Source organism: Hibiscus syriacus, unplaced genomic scaffold, assembly GCF_006381635.1.
Source record: "Hibiscus syriacus cultivar Baekdansim isolate YM2019G1 unplaced genomic scaffold, ASM638163v2 tig00112857_pilon, whole genome shotgun sequence".
NCBI lineage: Eukaryota > Viridiplantae > Streptophyta > Magnoliopsida > Malvales > Malvaceae > Hibiscus > Hibiscus syriacus.
The window spans coordinates 935662-957011 of NW_024063412.1; the positions used below are offsets into that span (position 1 = coordinate 935662).

Genomic DNA, 21350 nt, shown 5'->3' on the forward strand with positions numbered 1-21350 from the left:
CAACGAATAATTCTTATTTTATTTTAAGTCCATTGCTTTAGGCACAGCCTGTCACATATTTTCTCTCTTTGCTTTAGGCATCAGCTTCGGCTGTTATCGAAGGCCAAAATTAGAGCCTTTTAAGGGATTATTACATACCATTAGAGGTATTAAAAATTTCGGTAAACCGATCAAATCGATTTTTTTCCAATTAATCAATCAATTAATTTTAAGTTTCATCGGTTAATGGTTAATAATTTTTTGAAAGTTTGACTATCGGTTCGAAACGGTTAATTAACCGAATTAATTGAAAATTTTAAATATTTAATATATTATTTATATATTAATAACTTTAAGAGCGTATAAATTTTGATTTTAACCGAATTAAACGAATTAAACAAAATATTTAATATTTAATATATTTTATTTAAAATTTTGATTAATTCAATTAATCGACCGATTAACCGAACTTTGTTTGGTTCGCTTAATTATTTTTAAAAAATTTCAATTCGGTCGGTTAACTAAACCAACCTATTGAACACCCTACAGGCTACGGACCATAACCTTTAAGATGTTAAAAAAGTTAACTTGGAACAGTGATAAAATTATTTTTACCTCTAAAAAATATAATTCACTCTTATCCCTGCAAATTTAGACAATTTTAAACAACTCCGACAGTAAATATTGTTGATTTCATCCCTATTAACAAAACATTGTTATGCTTGTCCTTGAGCCAGCACAAGTATTGCCGGCATCAACCATAAATGGCCATCAATTTATGATCTACTATGGACTTCATTGCTTTAATGATCTATGCCCTACAAAAATCTGTCTATTAAAACCATATATAGACTTATCAAGGACTACCGCCCCAAACATGTTTTCTCCGGCATCAATGATATGCAGAGCCCTTGTGGTTAACTACCATGTAATCCGGACTCGAATGGATTGCCGGATACATGTATACACGGTTTTCTTAAAAGATACTTAGCGTAAATTCCGAAGATCATAGTATCGCACCTATATCGGATTATAGTTGAAGAAAAACAAACGGTCGGGATAACTAGCTTAACTAGATGCAAATGATCCAAACACCGTGGCATAACCAATCAAGGTTAAATTTCTGGTCCAGTATATGCAGTGATACGGGAAAGATGTCGAAAAGAGCAAGATATTAACCACAGAAATCACCAAATGAGCTACAGAGAACAGAGTACTAGCATGAAAATATATATATATCCTTCTTGCAGTTGCATGTTTAAAAAAAAGTAATAATAATAATACAACATTACATATTAAAAGAATGATCTATCGGTACCCACACAGTTTATCCCTATGAATTATTCCCTCACTGGATCATCTTTTAGGTCATAATGAATAAACACTCTTCTGACCTCTGAAAACTAGCCTTTTAGTTCACTTCGCCATCAAATTATGCCAAGACTATTGAAGAAAGTACGAGTTTCGACCTTCGGATAAATCAACTGAAAGGCTAGTGGTTTAGTGTTGCAAATCTATTTAAACGAGTTTTATGACTTTATGCATGGAGGTGAAACTAAGTTGCATAGTTTACAAAATTCAGCTTACCTCTGGCTGCATCATAGGGAAGAAACTCCAGTTGTTTCCGGGCCTAGCTTCCTTTCCGGAAACCTTTACATTCGCCCACCATTCGGACCTTATGGTGGGCTTGTCAGAAGCTTCTCCTTTTCTATTGTCAAAGTTGAACTCTTTAATTGACCCGAGAGTAACGGAGCGATGCTTTTGATAGCAATGATCCTCTTCAGCTTCTCCTGACACCTTTTCATCTGTTTCTTTGGATGTTTCTCTAATATACAGATCACAAGAACTTTCTGCATCCTTTGTTTGTCCATCTTTTTCTATCCCGCCCTGCGCCACTAAATCCTTCGGATATTCATACTCTGGCATGGTTCTGCTTGATGCCAATGACTTGTTTTAGGTCTATGTGTTGGGTTAGAAAGCAATGCTGCCTCAGAAATCTGACTCTCCACTAGAACACCATCTCTTGAGGCAGGGCCTAAACCATCAGGTGTCAATGATCCTGAACCCAATCTTGAACCCAAACCCAGACCATCTGGAGTCACACATCCAGAACCTAGTCGTGAACCTTGCTCCAGTCCATCTGGTGTTAATGATCCAGATCCTAGCCTAGAACCCCATTTCCTAGTAGTAAAATGTTCAAATCCTAAGATTTTGGGAGCCTCCCCCATGCGGAACTCAAGGATTGGACGTCTATCAGGGAAAGGAGAGGATGTGCCTGAATTAGAGATTACCGACCCAGGTGATATGAGATTACCACCAGGGCTCCCAGGGTATATTTGATAAGACTGAAATCCATAATGGGACAATCCAAATTTCTGATTGATCCCACTGTTTATCCGAGTACTCCCCAAGGAAGATGTCAGCAATTGGGCAAACGGTACTTCGGGAGATGAAGATGTAGTCAGCTGAACAGATTCTGGAGGGGGTGTAAAAGGAGCTGTAGATGGTTCAGTTGTCAACGTAGAGAATACTGGAGGTGTGACTAACTGGGTTTCATATGCATAAGGCACTATGGCAAAAATGGATGCAGGTCCGCGGGGAGAGTAAGTGTTAACCGAAAGGGCAGTTAGGGATAGCAATTCAGCCGGTGATCGGGTGGCAGATGGAGGATCCGATAGCAGGAATGATGCAGGAGATGAGGGAGGGGAAATAAAGGGCATTACAATGCTGGTTGGATTGCTTACATTTTCAGCAGTTGAAACTGCAGCTCTAGGTACCACTGGTTCAGGGACAAGGACAGCATGGCCAATTCGTTTACTGTTCTTATGAGATCCAAAACACCAGTAAAAGCTCCAGAAGCTTCCCCATCTTTTCTTCTGTAGTTAAATAAAAGAGTGCGAGTCAGGATTCCATACAGAAGATTAGTTATTTTCATCCTCAAGCACTCTCTGTAAGGTAGCAAGCATACGTAAATTGATTCAACTCTAAACTGCTAGAATAAAATGCAGATGAAGGATTGATGAAGAGCAAGATGAACAAATAACTATCTATAAGTGTAACAGGTAATGAATACATAACAATGACTAAATCCTCATAAAAAATTGAAAAAATCTTGTATGCCTGGATCTTATCCTTGCAGTATGCTTATAAAACTCCATTTTCCATATTTCTTTGCTAACTTCGCATGTACAATGTGGTATACGTGACAAAAACAAATAAATTGCACAGCGCAAAATACACACACAGACAGCAGAAACAGGTCTCAATGTACGTGTGTGTGTTGTGAGAGCATTGATTATAAAAATCATGCCAAAACTGTTGCCGAAAAGGCAATTTGAGCAAGCATTTACTCTGACCTTAATCACTGTTTCAGTGATCCAAGTAAGACCAAAGAATAGACGGCAAAGAACACACTTTTTGAATATAACTTTTAGTCCGAGATTATAAGATGGGTCGGTCAACAATTTTGGCTGATCAAATTGCATTCTTCCTAGAATACGCTTTCGTAGGCAGATCAATAAGATGGAACAAAAGGCTAAAATTACATAAATCATTCCTATCAAATATCAAATTAAGCTCCATTTCTTTTACATTGCGTAAACCGGATCGACTAATTTTCCACCATAACCCGATATCAGAGAGTTCTTCCATAGAAGGACACTACAATGAATAAAGGAGATGCACCCACCACCCAACCCGTGAAGGAACTGTAGAAAACTGACCAAACAAACTTGAAACTACCAGAAAGATCACTTTTTTACTTAAAAGGGAAAAAATAACTTTCTAAACTCAAATCTGCTCCTTAAAGTATACGCGTAAAGCGATCTTTTATTTCCTTTTCTATTTTTAATTGAATTCCAATGATAAGATTTTCATTTTTGCTGTTTATTCTTGAGAAGCATGAAAAGCAAAAAGGTAAAACTACAAGGTTGAGTTGACTCTAGCTCTGCTGAAGTTTAGAACTCCGGATCCGAATTTCAACTACTTTCAGTTTCCCCTCAGTTTCTCGGCAACCAAACAGATAACGGAGAAAATTAAAGTTCAATACTGAATCAGATCACAAAAAAAGAATAGCAAGCAAAGAACATAAACATGGCTTTTTTTCTTTCAAGAACTCAACTCTCCGCTCTCTCCTCCCCACTTCTGGATTCTCAATTCAAAAGAGAGCTTGAGTAACCCGATGATCGTGAATTTTACAGTATTTTTTCTCGGCAACCAAACGGGAAAAGAACACTGAATTTTGTTTTTTTTACAAATATTACTGATAAAAGTGGATATACCTGAACGGTGGTAGGCTGGTCTCTCGACTCGGCGGAGACGATGGCGGAGGCAGCGGCGTTAACGGTCTCAACGCTGTCGTTTACACTTCTCATCTTCGATTTGTAAGCTTAAAACGATGCGTTAATGGCATCAGCATCATGTAAACTTTAAATCTATTCTTAACTCTCAAGATTCAACGAATCTCTATCAACGATTTGAAGACAACTTGAGAGAAATAAAAAATTTAAACTTTTTTTTGGCTTAAATTAATTCACATAGATCATATGAGAGTTCTGATTTTTATTTTCTTTTGCCTTCTCTTCCGGTTCAGTTCCCATCCGGTCGTTTTCCTCCGGTTTTCATCCATTTTGCACCGAGTTATTGCCACGTCATCATGAAAGATTATGGGACCCACTGCTTATAGCTTTTTCTTCTTTCCTTTTGTTGCTGTCTGTTGTATTTAGATTTCTTTTTCTCGGATAAAATTAAAATAAAAATATTTTGCTTTTTATATAATAATTTATTATTTATGGACTCATTTGGAAAGTTTGATGCTCTAACCAATCACAAAAAGAATATAATATAATATTATATAATATCTCTTTTTTTATCGAAAAAAATGATATCTCTTTTTTATTATTTATGGATAAATTATAAGAAAATTTTAAAAATTAATACAATTGATTATATCATCAATGTTTATTTTATTTTTGTTTAAATATAATTTACGTAATTTTTTAAGCTATCTTTTTATTTTATAAATATAATTTTCACTTTCAATCGTTAAATTTAATTTTAATAATCATAATTAAGTTACAAATAAGAATTATATAAAAGTAAATCTTGGTAATACTTTAAGAAGAGTTTATTCTTTATTTATTTATTTTTGGTTGTGAAAAGAAGCTAAAAACTAGCTAGTAATTAAACTACTCTTGGCCTGCCATGTCCTTATTCACTCTATCGAGAACTACTCCTGGAGGTTCGATGAAGCGTAGATAATCAGAATGGACTTCTCATGCATATTTAGCCATAATATCAGCTACCTGATTTACTTCTCTTGGAATGTAGTTCAATGATACTTCCCACTCTTTGGCCAAGAATGAGTCTATGTGTTGCAGTATGGTGAAACATCGTTCTTCATTTGGGCTTTCTCTTGGCAACTCCATTGCCTTGGAGTTGTCTGCTTCCAGTATCACCTTCTTGTAACCTTCATTCCAGGCTGAACGAAGTCCTTCGAGTGTGCCCCATAGTTCGGCTTCCAACGTAGAACATAGTCCAATTCTCTTAGTGTAACCCCATAGCCATCCTCCTTTGTGGTTTCGAGCTACTCCCCCACATGTTGCTTCACCGTTCTTGTTACACCTTGCACCACCCGTGTTAATCTTGCACCAATGTTCCTCGGGTGGGCTCCATCTTGGCTTCTTTTATCACTACTTGCCTAATGATTTTATTAACGGGAGATATACGATTAATTTAGGATAAAATTAAAATAATCAAAAAGCTTGGGGACCAATTTAGGATGAGGATCACAGCTCGGGCATGAAAATTAAATGTTCAAAAGTTTGATGACTAGTTTAGAATGATAGTAATTGTTTAGAGATGAAATTGGCATGTTTACAAGTTTAAGGACTAATTTGAAATGATGGTCATAGATTGGGGACATATGACACAATTAACTCTTAAAAAAATAGAGTTTAACTTTTTATGTTGATCCTATCTAGCTTTTTACCAAACCTTTTGCATGGATCATTTTTAGTTTTTTACCATATACTAGAATATAACAGTGATGGGGAACAAGGTGGATTGCATGAGGCAATGATTCATACATCAACTTCTAATCTTATAAAATATAAATATTCTTCTTCTCACGTATTTTTTTATTATTTATTTTCATAATGGGGCTTTAAAGGTCCAAATTATGATGATTCGTTCCCACTCGCGTAGGATATGAAAAAGGTAACAAAATCTTTACCACCCAATATGATAAAAATGGTGTTGCTCAAAAGTAGTCTACAAATCTAAATCTAAATCATAATCTACGAATTGGGTGGATGCGTGTGGTTGTGGACCTACACACCTAAAGCTAAACCGGCATACCACATGTAGAAGCCATGAAAGTAGGCGAAAGACTTTCATCCATATTTTTATGGGTAGTGTACACAAATAATCTCCCCGGATATAATTTTATTAAGTAATTCGATTATTAAAAGTTATAAAATAATCTTCTAACCATAGAGTTTTACTTTGTTGAGTATTCTCGACTATTGAAAGTTATAAAATGATCACTCAACTATTCATTATATCCTAAACTCGTTCTTTTTCTTTAAAAATTGACGGTGTTCTGAGCTGAACATTAACTTGTTGATTGTGATATGATAAAATCTTATCATAGAATCTCAAACAACTATCATGTCTCGGTCATCATGTTAATGTTCAACTTAGACAACTGTTTTTTTAAATAAAAAAATGACGACTTTGAAACATAATGATGTTGAAATTAAACAATTAAAACATGGGCGGCTGAGCAAGTGGGGTGGTTGAATATAATTCAACAATTTGGGCAGTTTTTGTTGAAAAATTATAAAGGGATAAACATCAAATTGAGTCATTAAACTTTAAGGTATTTATAAGAATAGTCCTCAAGCTTCAACTATAAATATCCTATCTCATTTAGCTTCAAAATCATCCTAAATCATTTCTTTCTCCCAATACTAAAGAGTTTAGAGAGTTCGAGTAGTGAGTGTTTTGTAAACACCTGTAAATTTTCTCTCTTTAGTAAAAGATCTGCAACAGTCCGAAGACGTAAGTAAAATTGGTTGAACTCCGTTATCAATTTCGGGTATTATTTTTTCGCTTTTATTTTGCATTCTCACTAATCTGGTTATAGGGAAATTACTCGTTTATTTACCAACAACTGGTATCAGAGCTTTTGGTTGTGAATTTTGTTAATTTTTACGAGGTTAATATTCATTACTATTCACATGAATAGTGAATTTTGTGAATAGTACAAATTTTGTCGACAATACGAGCTTGTCGACGGAGGTGTTCTAATACACGGTGGTTCGCAATAATTGTCAAAAATGATCCAAACGAAGCCAGACTCTAGTGGGAGCGATGACTGCAGACGAAGGGAATGTGAAAATTGAAAAGTTTGATTGTGCGAACTTTGGCTTTTGGAAGATGCAGGTTGAAGATTTTCTGTACCAGAAAAATCTATATCAACCTCTCTCAGGAAAGCAACCAGAGGGCATGAAGAATGAATATTGGGCTCTTCTCGATAGACAAGCCCTTGGAGTTATCCGACTGACGTTATCCTGCAATGTTGCTTTCAACATAGCAAAGGAAAAGACCACGGCGGGTCTTATGGCGGCTCTCTCCAATATGTATGAAAAGCCATCGGCCTCTCAAATAAAGTTCACTTGATGAGGCAATTATTCAATTTGCGGATATCGAAAGAGACATCAGTGGCTCAACACCTAAATGAACTCAACACAATCACAACCCAGTTGAGTTCAGTGGAAATTAAATTCGATGATGAAGTTCGAGCTTTAATTCTCTTATAATCTCTACCAGATAGTTGGAATACTACCGTTACAACAGTCAATAGCTCGTCGGGAAACAACAAATTAAAATTCGACGATGTTCAGGATCTGGTATTGAGTGAAAAAATTCGACGGAGAGAATTGGGTGAAGCATCAACCTCCTCAGCCTTACACACGGAGTCTAGAGGGAGAACTTCAAAAAGAAATTCAAATCGTGGTAGATCCAAATCCAGAAGGGGAAAATCAAGAACGAGAAAGAAATATTATACCTGTTATAATTGTGGCAAGAAGGGTCACTTTAAAAGAGATTGTCGAGCAACGAAGAAATATACCAACGCACAAGAATCTGTCAGCATGACAGAGGAGACAAGTGATGCCATGATTCTAAGTGTCAACAGTTCGATTAAATCATGGATCTTGGATTCAGGGGCATCTTTCCACTCCACCTCATGCCAAGAAATCATGGAGAACTATGCCAGTAGTGATTTTGGGAAGATTCATCTAGATGATGATGAAACCTTGAAGATCATCGGAAAATGAGACATCCGATTAAAGTTGCCAAATCAGACCACTTGGACGCTGAAAAGAGTGAGACATATTTTTTTCCTCAAAAGAAATTTGATTTTTGTAGGACATCTTGATGGAGAAGGATATAACAAAACATTTTCAGAATGTGAATAGAAGATTACCAAAGGAATACTCGTCATTTCTCGTGGTAAGAAGACTAGTACACTCTATGTAACCTCAAATTTAGAGAATATCATTACAGCCGCAGATGCTAATAGAAAATCAAACCTATGGCACCAAAGGCTTGGCCATATGAGCGAGAAAGGGATGAAGACGCTTTTGTCAAAATGGAAGCTATCGGATCTAAAGAATGTAGATGTCGGACTATGTGAGGATTGCATATTTGACAAACAAAAGAAAATCAATTTTGCAAATATTGGCTAGACACCCAAGGCAGGAAAGTTAGAGTTGGCTCATACTGATGTATGGGGACCATCTCCAGTTCCATCTCTTGTAGGCTCACTATATTATGTCACATTCATCAATGATTCTACAAGGAAGGTGTGGGTTTATTTTCTGAAGAAGAAATCAGAAGTCTTTGATACATTCAGAAAATGGAAGGTCATGGTGAAAAATGAGACTAGTTTGAAAGTCAAGCGGTTGAGGTCTGATAATGGAGGAGAGTACAGAAATAGTAGATTCAGAGATTTCTACGCAAACAATGGGATCAAGATGGAGACAACAATTCCCATGACACCACATCAGAATAGCATAGCAGAGCGCATGAACATAACTCTGAATGAACGTGCCAGAAGCATGAGGATACATGTCGGATTGCCCAAATTGCTATAGGCTGAAGCCATCAACACTGCAGCTTATCTGATCAAGCGTGGGCCCTCAGTTCCTTTGGATGGTGGTATACCAGAGAAAACTTGGAGCAAGAAAGAAATAAATCTTTCACACTTAAGAGTGTTTGGTTGTATTTCTTATGTACACATAAATTCTGCTGAAAGAAGTAAACTTGATGCCAAGTCCAACAAATGTGTCTTTGTTGGTTATGGTGGTGATGAGTTCGGTTATCGGTTTTAGGACTATGAAAATCGGAAGATCATCAGAAGCAGAGATGTCATTTTCAATGAGAATGTGATGTACAAAGACAGGGCAACCATAGAATCAAGTAGCTCCAATACCAAAGCTGAAACAAAGGAATTTACTGAGTTTGAGGAGATTTCTGGAAATGATGTTCAGATCAATCCTGAAGCAGTTCAAGAAGAACCACACACATCAGAACTGAGACGCTCCTCCAGAATTCCTAAACCAACCCAACCTTATTCACCTTCTTTGCACTACTTGTTGCTGACTGATAATGGTGAACCAGAGTGCTATGATGAAGCAATGCAGGTGGAGGATTCAGTCAAGTGGGAGTCTTCCATGAAAGATGAAATGGACCCGCTTATGTCAAACCATACATAGGAATTAGCTGAATTACCATCAGACAAGAAAGCACTCCACAACAAATGGATTTACAGGATCAAAGAAAAGCACGATGGGAGAAAACGCTACAAAGCAAGATTGGTTGTCAAAGGTTTTCAGCAGAAAGAATGTATTGACTACAATGAAATTTTCTATCCAGTCGTAAAACTGTCTAAAATCATACTGGTGTTGAAAATTAGCTGTAGAGAATTTACATCTTAAGCAGCTAGATGTGAAGACAACTTTCCTTCACGGTGATTTGAATGAAGAAATCTATATGAGGCAGATAAGAAAAACATGGTATGCAGGTTGAAGAAGAGCTTGTATGGTTTAAAACAAGCTCCTAGACAGTGGTACAAGAAGTTCGATAGCTTCATGAGTAGCAGTGGTTTTACCAGATGCCAAACAGATCATTGTTTCTACATCAAGATGTTCGACAACATCTTCATTATTTTATTATTGTATGTTAATGACATGCTCGTTGCAGGATCAGACATACAAGAGATTATAAACTTGAAGCAAAAATTGTCGAAGCAGTTTGCAATGAAAGATCTAGGCGCTGCAAAGCAGATTCTTGGGATGAGGATTAAGAGAGACACAAAGTATGGGACTTTGATGTTATCACAAGCTAAGTACATCAACAAAGTACTCTCCAGGTTCAACATACAAGATGTTAAACCAGTAAGTACACCTTTAGGTGTTCATTTTAGACTATCAAAAGAACAGTCACCAAAGACGGAGGAAGAACGTGCACACATGGTAAATGTAACATCCCCAAAAGCCGGATCAGTGACTAAAATGTAAATTTTGGAAACTGTGTGCTCAATTTTGAAATAAGTTAAAAGTGTTGGGATTTAAGTAAAGAATGTTGATGATGGATTGAATAGCATAGATGGATAATTTAAGGGGTAATTTAGTCTTTTCAGATTAAAGGATATTTTGTATTTCCTTTAAATACAGGTGATATACGTGGGTTTTGGGAGAGTTCTGGAAGCCTTCTTCTTGCTCTCTTCTTCTTCTTCTCGTAGCTCCAGCTTAAAGGTAAGTTTGATTTTTTAACTGTTAATTTCTGGAATTTATAAGTTGGTTTTGAATCTTTGGGGGTTATATAAGCTTAAAACATCAAGAAGGGAGAATTAGAAAGGAATTTCTATTAAAAGATTAGAAATGAAGTTTTGATATAGAAAGGTTTTTGAAATTCTAAGGATGAATTTGACTTGTCATCAATCTAATTAAGAAGTATAAAGTGTTAGAATTGGAATTAGAACACATTAAAAATTTGGTATGATTTTTTGAATCTCGTATGGAATATATGATTTTGAGGTTTAAGATGAAATAAATGAATATAGATTGGTTTAAGTATGTGTACTAGAGTTAAGAATGAAAAGGGGATGATATATGAAGTGTTTGAGAGGAAATGAAGTAATTTTCGGGTTGAAAATATGATTTCTGGGCAAGGGGAATCGGTACCCATTCAAGGGGAACCGATACCCCTTCAAACGACAAAATTTCCAGAATGTCATGAGGGAATCGATACCCCCTCAGTAGGGAATCGATTCCCCCTAAAGGAAAAATGGGAATATTGGTTTAATAAGTTCGTTTAAGTTGCTAGTATCTAATTAAAATGTGTAGGTATCTAATGATTACCTCGAAATGTACATTTATGTAGATTCTACGCATAAAGAAATTCCGGAACGTTTGGCAAGTAAGATCGATCAAGGGAAAGATAAGAGATTGGAATTGACTAGTGAGGCCAGGTGAGTGCATATTCAATAGTATACGATGTGCGATGGGAATAAGACTTGCGATGAGTCTATTTCCTAAAGTGTTACACATGAATGCATGATTAAAGGCATGAGTGGAATATGCATGTATGTATGCTTGATGATATGGATTGATCTGTTCTTTTATGTGTTGGATGATAAAGTATAAGTAATTCCATAAGAAAGGTTATGAATTATATGAGATATAAACTATGTGATCATAGTAAAATATAATTATTATTATATGATAAGTGAAATAAGCTGGATAATATTGATCTATAGGATGAAGTGAGAATAGTACACTAACTAGGAGATTTGAACATAAATGATAAGATGAACATATAAGATAAGCTAGATGGGAAAGATTCATATGTTTAAATAAAACTATAACACATGGGTTGTATGATAGAAAATTATGAAGTTATATGAGAAGATTATAGGAGTTATATGAAATTGAATTAAGTAAACATATTAGATTATATATAGAGAAATAATAGAAGTGAGATATGTTTATAAGTCTGCTCTAGATGAATATGAATACGAAATATAAGAGTGCTATATGATTTATATTAGGATAATCTTGAGGATATATATATAGATAGATATGAAATGAAATGAAATGAGTTATATGAATACACAATTATGTGATGAAATGGTGGATTACCTGAACATGTGAATATATATATATATATGTCTAAGAGAAGGCATAAGATTAAGATATAAGCAATGTGACTATAAGTATATGTGCTCTAAGTGATATGACTTATAAGTATTTCTATTATAATGTTACATGATATGTTATGTATGTTAAAGGAATTATGTGATGGTATAAGAATTGATATGAAATATATATGTGAAAACAAGTATATGTTATGAGACAAAACCTATGATTATAAGCTACGTGAAAGTGTTCCTATCTGTTATATGAAGTATATGATCATATGTGAACAAGATATGATGAGTATGTGTACATGAATAAAGGTGATTGGGTGAGAAATGATAGAAATTATATGAAACATGACATATGTGACATGTGAATTATATGGAAATGATCTACGTGTAAGTGAACTACGTGACTATGTGATCATATGAAAAGAAGCTATGTGATAAGTGATATGTGAAAGTGAATTACAAGTTTATGTGAATATTTGAAATGAAATAAATGATAACGCCCATGTTATGTCATGAGAGCTAGGGGTATAGTTGGCATGCCAAGAGTCGAGGGTCTACGCGGTTCTTCGGGACATATGTATATTCTTTGGAACATGTGTGAAGTCTGGAAAGACACATACTTGATCCCTAGCATATGTATATGATTCTTAAAGAATTCTATGTGGTCCTTATGGACATTATTATATGGCACTACGGTGCAATTCTACGCGGTTCTTCGGGACATATGTATATTCTTTGGAACATGTGTGAAGTCTGGAAAGACACATACTTGATCCCTAGCATATGTATATGATTCTTAAAGAATTCTATGTGGTCCTTATGGACATCATTATATGGCACTACGGTGCAATTCTACGGGGCACTTCGGTGCATTTATACGAGCTGTGGTGACAGCATAGTGCACAACCTCTATAGACTCACATATCGATAGTTCTCACATATGTACATGGGCTAATCCAGAGATATGAACAAATATAAGTTAGTGGTATGATAAATGCTATAGAAATGATATGATGTTGTGTGTGTATAGTGTTTGATTGAAAAAGTATGTGATTATATGATAAACTGTTAATGATGAATTATGTGTATGTATGTATTTACTGCAATTAATCTGATATGATTTTATACGATATGAAAAATGTATGGAATTGCTATAACATGATAGAACAGAACATGCATGTATCAATATATGTTTTAAAGTGCATTATAAGTTGTTATGCCTCACTAAGTCTTCGACTTAGCGTGTGATTGTTTCACACGTAGGTTTCGAGAAGAGTAAGGAGGGATGCGGAGCAAGACAGGTCAGTTTTCCTTACCAAAAGATCAGATCAGAAATATTTGACAAAGTATGTATTTGGTTATGTATAAAGTGTTGGCATGTAATAAGTCATTAAGTACGAGCACTCTGATAAAGTCTTTATTTTGATTTAAATAAAGTTTTAAATTTCCCGAGATTTTTCTTAAGAGTCAAGGTTTGAAAAGTCAATGTGACACTTCGGACTCGTATCCGGGTCGGATACGGGTTGGGGGTGTTACATTTAATGGTATCAGAGCTATGGTTTAGCCGATTCTCGGCATAAACCGAAGTTCAAAATGTCATAAAAGGTGTACATGCCAACATAGATTGAAAAATTTCTGATCTGATAATGTAAGGAATACGTTGTCTTGCTAATAAAATAAGAATAGTTTAATACAGTAGAAATCCGATCATGATAATTTCGAAGTAAGTGAAAGGTGATATTCCTGATTGTGATAGCTATTCACTTGTCCTGGCCAGGCAGGATGAAGAGCGGACACCTCAGGAAATGCCTAGTAAGATCAAAAGTTGATTTCAGAAAGCTGAAATCATATCTGAATAATGATAGAAAATTTTCATCGTTTGGAATCGGAAAAACGATGTAGAGTAGTTTGCTATTATGTGAATAAGATAGAAGATGGTGAACGGGTGTCACCATAAGAATGTTAAAAAGATCTAATGACGTGATGATTACGTATAGAAGAACTCAAGGATAAGTGCATCAGTGACAAGCGTATAAGATGTATAAGTCAGAGCTTATGAGTTTGAAACGAAGTGATAATATTGCGCATAAACAAGAGTATGTTTATGATAAGGGTTTGCAGTTAAGATGGAAAGAGTTAGCATTGGCTAACTAGAGTATGTGATAAAAATGTACTGGAATTATAAGATTATAAGATATTGTCAGGATATGATAACCAGATCTGCAATGGATCTGGATATAGTTGCATATTTGGATCATAGTAATGAGGTATAGTAAAGGAAAAGGAAGTAAGAATTTGTATATTTAAGTAAAGCTGAGGATTGATAAGAAGAGTTTGAGAATGTGTATATCGATGATCAGATTATAGGACATAGGAAGTCAGAATGTTGAGTTTGAGCAAAAGAAATTTCAGGATGTATGAGAATAGAGGTGAAATTGATAAGTTGAGTAAGCGAATTTTGAGATAATCTAGATTGGAAAGGATGTATATGATTGGTATAATAGGGCTTGTGCCCTAGATTGAACAAAAGTTATTATCTAACTGTCAGAGTAAAGGTGCTAGAGTTATAAGATTGGAGGAAAGATATAGTGGAGTTAATTGATTATGATGTGAATTTGAATATAGTTGTATATTCTGAGCAGATAGCTATGATGTAGAAACAGAGATAAGTATTTGTATGGAACCTTCAGGAAGGAAATACAAGTATAAAGAATGAAGCTATGTATAAGAAATGGGTTATCAGAGTAATGAGGATGCAATGAAGATTGGTACATAAAGATGAGTATAAGTGATAAGACCAGAGTATGTGAATATGAAAGGAAATATATGATTGATGTATAAGGAATAAGGAATAAAGAAATGAAAGGGATTCATTTAAAAGAATTAGATACGATAAATATGGAAGTATAGAGAACAATTTTGATATAGAAATAAGACAAGTGTGCAAGGTGATGTGAAAAATATTGTTTGACTCCTTAAAGTATATGTTTAATCACATTGAAGAAGATCTAAAGTTGTGTTTTGGTCAAATGATGACGAAATACAAGTTTGGTATGGTTATGAGGTAATTAGAGAGTTATGAAGAAATAGATGGATTTATGATATAGAGTAATGAGATGGATGTACTGTCAACGTGATGAGTGACATTATATGGAATTTTAGAAAGGTCAAAGGAAAAATGCATAATCGAATGAGAGAAAAGACAACAATGGATTAGTATTACTGGTTATTATTTATATGATAAGCAACAGAAGAGGAATGTATAAAAGAAAAAGATAGTTGGAAACTTAAGGATTGAAAAGTAAGTTTCTTATGATGACAAGAAAGAATAAGTCAGGGAAGCAACATAAGAACATTACAAGATATGTTCTTACTAAGATGTTCAGTGAAAATTCGAGGGCGAATTTTCTTATAAGGAGGGGAGATTTGTAACATCCCCAAAAGCCGGATCAGTGACTAAAATGTAAATTTTGGAAACTGTGTGCTCAATTTTGAAATAAGTTAAAAGTGTTGGGATTTAAGTAAAGAATGTTGATGATGGATTGAATAGCATAGATGGATAATTAAAGGGGTAATTTAGTCTTTTCAGATTAAAGGATATTTTGTATTTCCTTTAAATACAGGTGATATACGTGGGTTTTGGGAGAGTTCTGGAAGCCTTCTTCTTGCTCTCTTCTTCTTCTTCTCGTAGCTCCAGCTTAAAGGTAAGTTTGATTTTTTAACTGTTAATTTCTGGAATTTATAAGTTGGTTTTGAATCTTTGGGGGTTATATAAGCTTAAAACATCAAGAAGGGAGAATTAGAAAGGAATTTCTATTAAAATATTAGAAATGAAGTTTTGATATAGAAAGGTTTTTGAAATTCTAAGGATGAATTTGACTTGTCATCAATCTAATTAAGAAGTATAAAGTGTTAGAATTGGAATTAGAACACATTGAAAATTTGGTATGATTTTTTGAATCTCGTATGGAATATAGGATTTTGAGGTTTAAGATGAAATAAATGAATATAGATTGGTTTAAGTATGTGTACTAGAGTTAATAATGAAAAGGGGATGATATATGAAGTGTTTGAGAGGAAATGAAGTAATTTTCGGGTTGAAAATATGATTTCTGGGCAAGGGGAATCGGTACCCATTCAAGGGGAACCGATACCCCTTCAAACGACAAAATTTCCAGAATGTCATGAGGGAATCGATACCCCCTCAGTAGGGAATCGATTCCCCCTAAAGGAAAAATGGGAATATTGGTTTAATAAGTTCGTTTAAGTTGCTAGTATCTAATTAAAAGGTGTAGGTATCTAATGATTACCTCGAAATGTACATTTATGTAGATTCTACGCATAAAGAAATTCCGGAACGTTTGGCAAGTAAGATCGATCAAGGGAAAGATAAGAGATTGGAATTGACTAGTGAGGCCAGGTGAGTGCATATTCAATAGTATACGATGTGCGATGGGAATAAGACTTGCGATGAGTCTATTTCCTAAAGTGTTACACATGAATGCATGATTAAAGGCATGAGTGGAATATGCATGTATGTATGCTTGATGATATGGATTGATCTGTTCTTTTATGTGTTGGATGATAAAGTATAAGTAATTCCATAAGAAATGTTATGAATTATATGAGATATAAACTATGTGATCATAGTAAAATATAATTATTATTATATGATAAGTGAAATAAGCTGGATAATATTGATCTATAGGATGAAGTGAGAATAGTACACTAACTAGGAGATTTGAACATAAATGATAAGATGAACATATAAGATAAGCTAGATGGGAAAGATTCATATGTTTAAATAAAACTATAACACATGGGTTTTATGATAGAAAATTATGAAGTTATATGAGAAGATTATAGGAGTTATATGAAATTGAATTAAGTAAACATATTAGATTATATATAGAGAAATAATAGAAGTGAGATATGTTTATAAGTCTGCCCTAGATGAATATGAATACGAAATATAAGAGTGCTATATGATTTATATTAGGATAATCTTGAGGATATATATATATAGATAGATATGAAATGAAATGAAATGAGTTATATGAATACACAATTATGTGATGAAATGGTGGATTACCTGAACATGTGAATATATATATATATATATGTCTAAGAGAAGGCATAAGATTAAGATATAAGCAATGTGACTATAAGTATATGTGCTCTAAGTGATATGACTTATAAGTATTTCTATTATAATGTTACATGATATGTTATGTATGTTAAAGGAATTATGTGATGGTATAAGAATTGATATGAAATATATATGTGAAAACAAGTATATGTTATGAGACAAAACCTATGATTATAAGCTACGTGAAAGTGTTCATATCTGTTATATGAAGTATATGATCATATGTGAACAAGATATGATGAGTATGTGTACATGAATAAAGGTGATTGGGTGAGAAATGATAGAAATTATATGAAAACATGACATATGTGACATGTGAATTATATGGAAATGATCTACGTGTAAGTGAACTACGTGACTATGTGATCATATGAAAAGAAGCTATGTGATAAGTGATATGTGAAAGTGAATTACAAGTTTATGTGAATATTTGAAATGAAATAAATGATAACGCCCATGTTATGTGTCATGAGAGCTAGGGGTATAGTTGGCATGCCAAGAGTCGAGGGTCTACGCGGTTCTTCGGACATATGTATATTCTTTGGAACATGTGTGAAGTCTGGAAAGACACATACTTGATCCCTAGCATATGTATATGATTCTTAAAGAATTCTATGTGGTCCTTATGGACATTATTATATGGCACTACGGTGCAATTCTACGCGGTTCTTCGGGACATATGTATATTCTTTGGAACATGTGTGAAGTCTGGAAAGATACATACTTGATCCCTAGCATATGTATATGATTCTTAAAGAATTCTATGTGGTCCTTATGGACATCATTATATGGCACTACGGTGCAATTCTACGGGGCACTTCGGTGCATTTATACGAGCTGTGGTGACAGCATAGTGCACAACCTCTATAGACTCACATATCGATAGTTCTCACATATGTACATGGGCTAATCCAGAGATATGAACAAATATAAGTTAGTGGTATGATAAATGCTATAGAAATGATATGATGTTGTGTGTGTATAGTGTTTGATTGAAAAAGTATGTGATTATATGATAAACTGTTAATGATGAATTATGTGTATGTATGTATTTACTGCAATTAATCTGATATGATTTTATACGATATGAAAAATGTATGGAATTGCTATAACATGATAGAACAGAACATGCATGTATCAATATATGTTTTAAAGTGCATTATAAGTTGTTATGCCTCACTAAGTCTTCGACTTAGCGTGTGATTGTTTCACACGTAGGTTTCGAGAAGAGTAAGGAGGGATGCGGAGCAAGACAGGTCAGTTTTCCTTACCAAAAGATCAGATCAGAAATATTTGACAAAGTATGTATTTGGTTATGTATAAAGTGTTGGCATGTAATAAGTCATTAAGTACGAGCACTCTGATAAAGTCTTTATTTTGATTTAAATAAAGTTTTAAATTTCCCGAGATTTTTCTTAAGAGTCAAGGTTTGAAAAGTCAATGTGACACTTCGGACTCGTATCCGGGTCGGATACGGGTTGGGGGTGTTACAGTAAAGGTGTTGTATACCTCATCAATTGGAACTCTGATGTATGTCATGGTTTACCAGACCAGATATTGCTCATGCAGTGGGAGTTATTAGCAGGTACATGAATAATCCGGGCAAGGTACACTGGAAAGCAGTCAAATGGATCCTCAGATATATGCGAGGTACCACAAACAAAGCACTTTATTTCAAAGGTGGAGATACGATACTAACAGGCTATGTAGATGTCGACTTAGCCATAAATGTCGACATCAGAATAAGCACTACAGGGTATGTCTATACTCTAGGAGGAACTGTAGTGAGTTGGGTTTCTCAACTACAGAAGATAGTTGCTCTCTCCACAACTGAAGCAGAATATTTCGCTGTTACGGAAGCCAGCAAGGAGATGGTCTGGCTCAAAAGTTTCTTGGAAAAGTTAGGCAAGAAACAAGAAAACAATGTCTTGTATTGCGGCAATCAAAGGGCTATCCATCTAGCAAAGAATCCTTCTTTTCATTCCAGGACAAAGCACATACAATTGCGATATCATTTATTACGGTCTCTTCTGGAAGATGAGATTTTGAAACTTGAAAAGATTAGTGGAGCTCAAAATCCGGCAGACATGTTGACAAAGACGGTGACTATGGACAAACTGAAGTTATGTTCAACTTCAGTTGGAATACTAGAATAACAAGACCAGAAATGCTGCTGGATTGATCGAGGTGTGAAGACAGATTAAAATCAGCCTTCAAGTGGGAGATTGTTGAAATTAAACAATTAAAACATGGGCGGCTGAGCAAGTGGGGCAGCTGAATATAATTCAACAATTTGGGCAGTTTTTGTTGAAAAATTATAAAGGGATAATCACCAAATTTAGTCATTGAACTTTATGGTATTTATAAGAATAGTCCTCAAGCTTCAACTATAAATATCATATCCCATTTAGCTTCAAAATCATCCCAAATCATTTCTTTCTCCCAATACTAAAGAGTTTAGAGAGTTCTCTTGTGAGTAGTGAGTGTTTTGTAAACACCTGTAAATTTTATCTCTTTAGTAAAAGATTTGCAGCAGTCCGGAGACTTAAGCAAAATTGGCTGAACTCCGTTATCAATTTCGGGTATTATTTTTTCGCTTTTATTTCGCATTCTCACTAATCTGGTTATAGGAAAATTACTCGTTTATTTCCCAACAAATGAATAGTCTGGTGATCATTTTGTAACTTTTAATAGTCGAGGAACTTAATAATATAACACTCTATAGTAAAAGGATCATTTTGTAACTTTTTAGTAATTTATGACTTAATAAAATAATATTCTATAATCAGTGCATCTGTGTACTTTAACCCGTTTTATTTAATTTAAATTAATTTAATCTCATTCCAATCGCATATCACAGAAAATTTATACTAAAATTATTAGTATCCGTCTAATTAATTAATTAGTTAATTTAAATATTATATAAATTCATTACAAAAATAATTATTTTAGTTTAATTTATTTTTTCGTGATATTATGATTCGAATTTGTAGTGTAACTTGAAAAATCTAATTATTTATCTTAATAAATTATTGATAATTATTTTTTTTAGTTTGAATATATGAATATATTGAAAATTTCATGAATATTTAAATATTAGTTTTGTTTAATTCAATGGATAGATAATAAATTAGATAATAATATGAATTAATTTTAAATTTTTACAATAACAAATTATCTCCTGACTGATTGATTATGTCTGTCACGGCCTGAATCAAGCCCGGACTCGGTCTTAACTCGGCCCAACCATGAAAACTAAGCCATGCACGCATTGGTTAAATCTAATCCCATCTCGAGCAAAGGGTCCTTCTAAATTTTTATTATATGACTTTAGAATGATATTTGGTATGCTAAATGTTACGGGATGTTTATCACAGTCTAATTTAAGGTTAAAATTTATAAATAAGGGCATAATCGAAAATATTATTAAAAATAAAATATTTTTGATTGCACGCAACTTAAAATATTAATTTTTTTCTTAATATTTTTGGTTGCACACATTCTTTATAACATTTTCGATTTAACTGAAAATATTAAAAATTTAACATTTTAGGTTGTGCTCAACCGAAAATGTTATTTTTTAACATTTTTGTTTGAGTCCATTCCGTTCGTTTCTTAACCTTAACTTAAATTGTTGTACGATAGAACTTCTCAAACATTGTATTTGTCTTCCAACTCAGTTAAATAAACGTCTAATTATGATTTCAGTCCCTAATCTTTATATAATTTTATATTTAACTCTTATATACATATGATCCACTCAAAAAATGTAAAACTAATTAGGTTTAATCTACCAATAAGATTTTATTCATCAACATCCTTCTTTCAAATTTCATGGAAATAAATATGCTAGACTTCTTTATTGTGGATAATTATACGGTACAATCACTTATTATAAGGCTAATTAAGGCGTGACTTAAAATATTATAAAATAACATAATATTTTAGTTTACACTAACCTAAAATGTTAAATTTTCTTACTTTTTTTATTACAAACATATTTTA

At 34.0% G+C, this 21350-nt stretch overlaps 1 protein-coding gene across 1 annotated transcript; it reads right to left on the reverse strand.

The window, feature by feature from the left end:
• Positions 1–1284: 1284 nt before the first annotated feature.
• Positions 1285–4541, reverse strand: LOC120184034 (uncharacterized protein At1g76660-like). The gene is made up of 3 exons (XM_039188607.1): positions 4508–4541; positions 4260–4451; positions 1285–2855 (listed from the first exon to the last, which is right to left on the reverse strand). The coding sequence occupies exons 2-3, from the start codon at positions 4350–4352 to the stop codon at positions 1875–1877; spliced, it is 1074 nt and encodes a 357-aa protein (XP_039044538.1). The 5' UTR covers positions 4353–4451; positions 4508–4541; the 3' UTR covers positions 1285–1874.
• Between the last annotated feature and the right edge of the window lie 16809 nt (positions 4542–21350).

What these genes read in the sequence shown, in the direction of transcription:
- LOC120184034 (XM_039188607.1), bottom strand. Translation starts at nt 4,352, where the DNA reads ATGAGAAGTGTAAACGACAGCGTTGAGACCGTTAACGCCGCTGCCTCC. An exon ending in ACCAGCCTACCACCGTTCAG is followed by an intron (nt 2,856 to 4,259) that starts GTATATCCACTT and finishes ATTTAACTACAG; the next exon opens with AAGAAAAGATGGGGAAGCTT.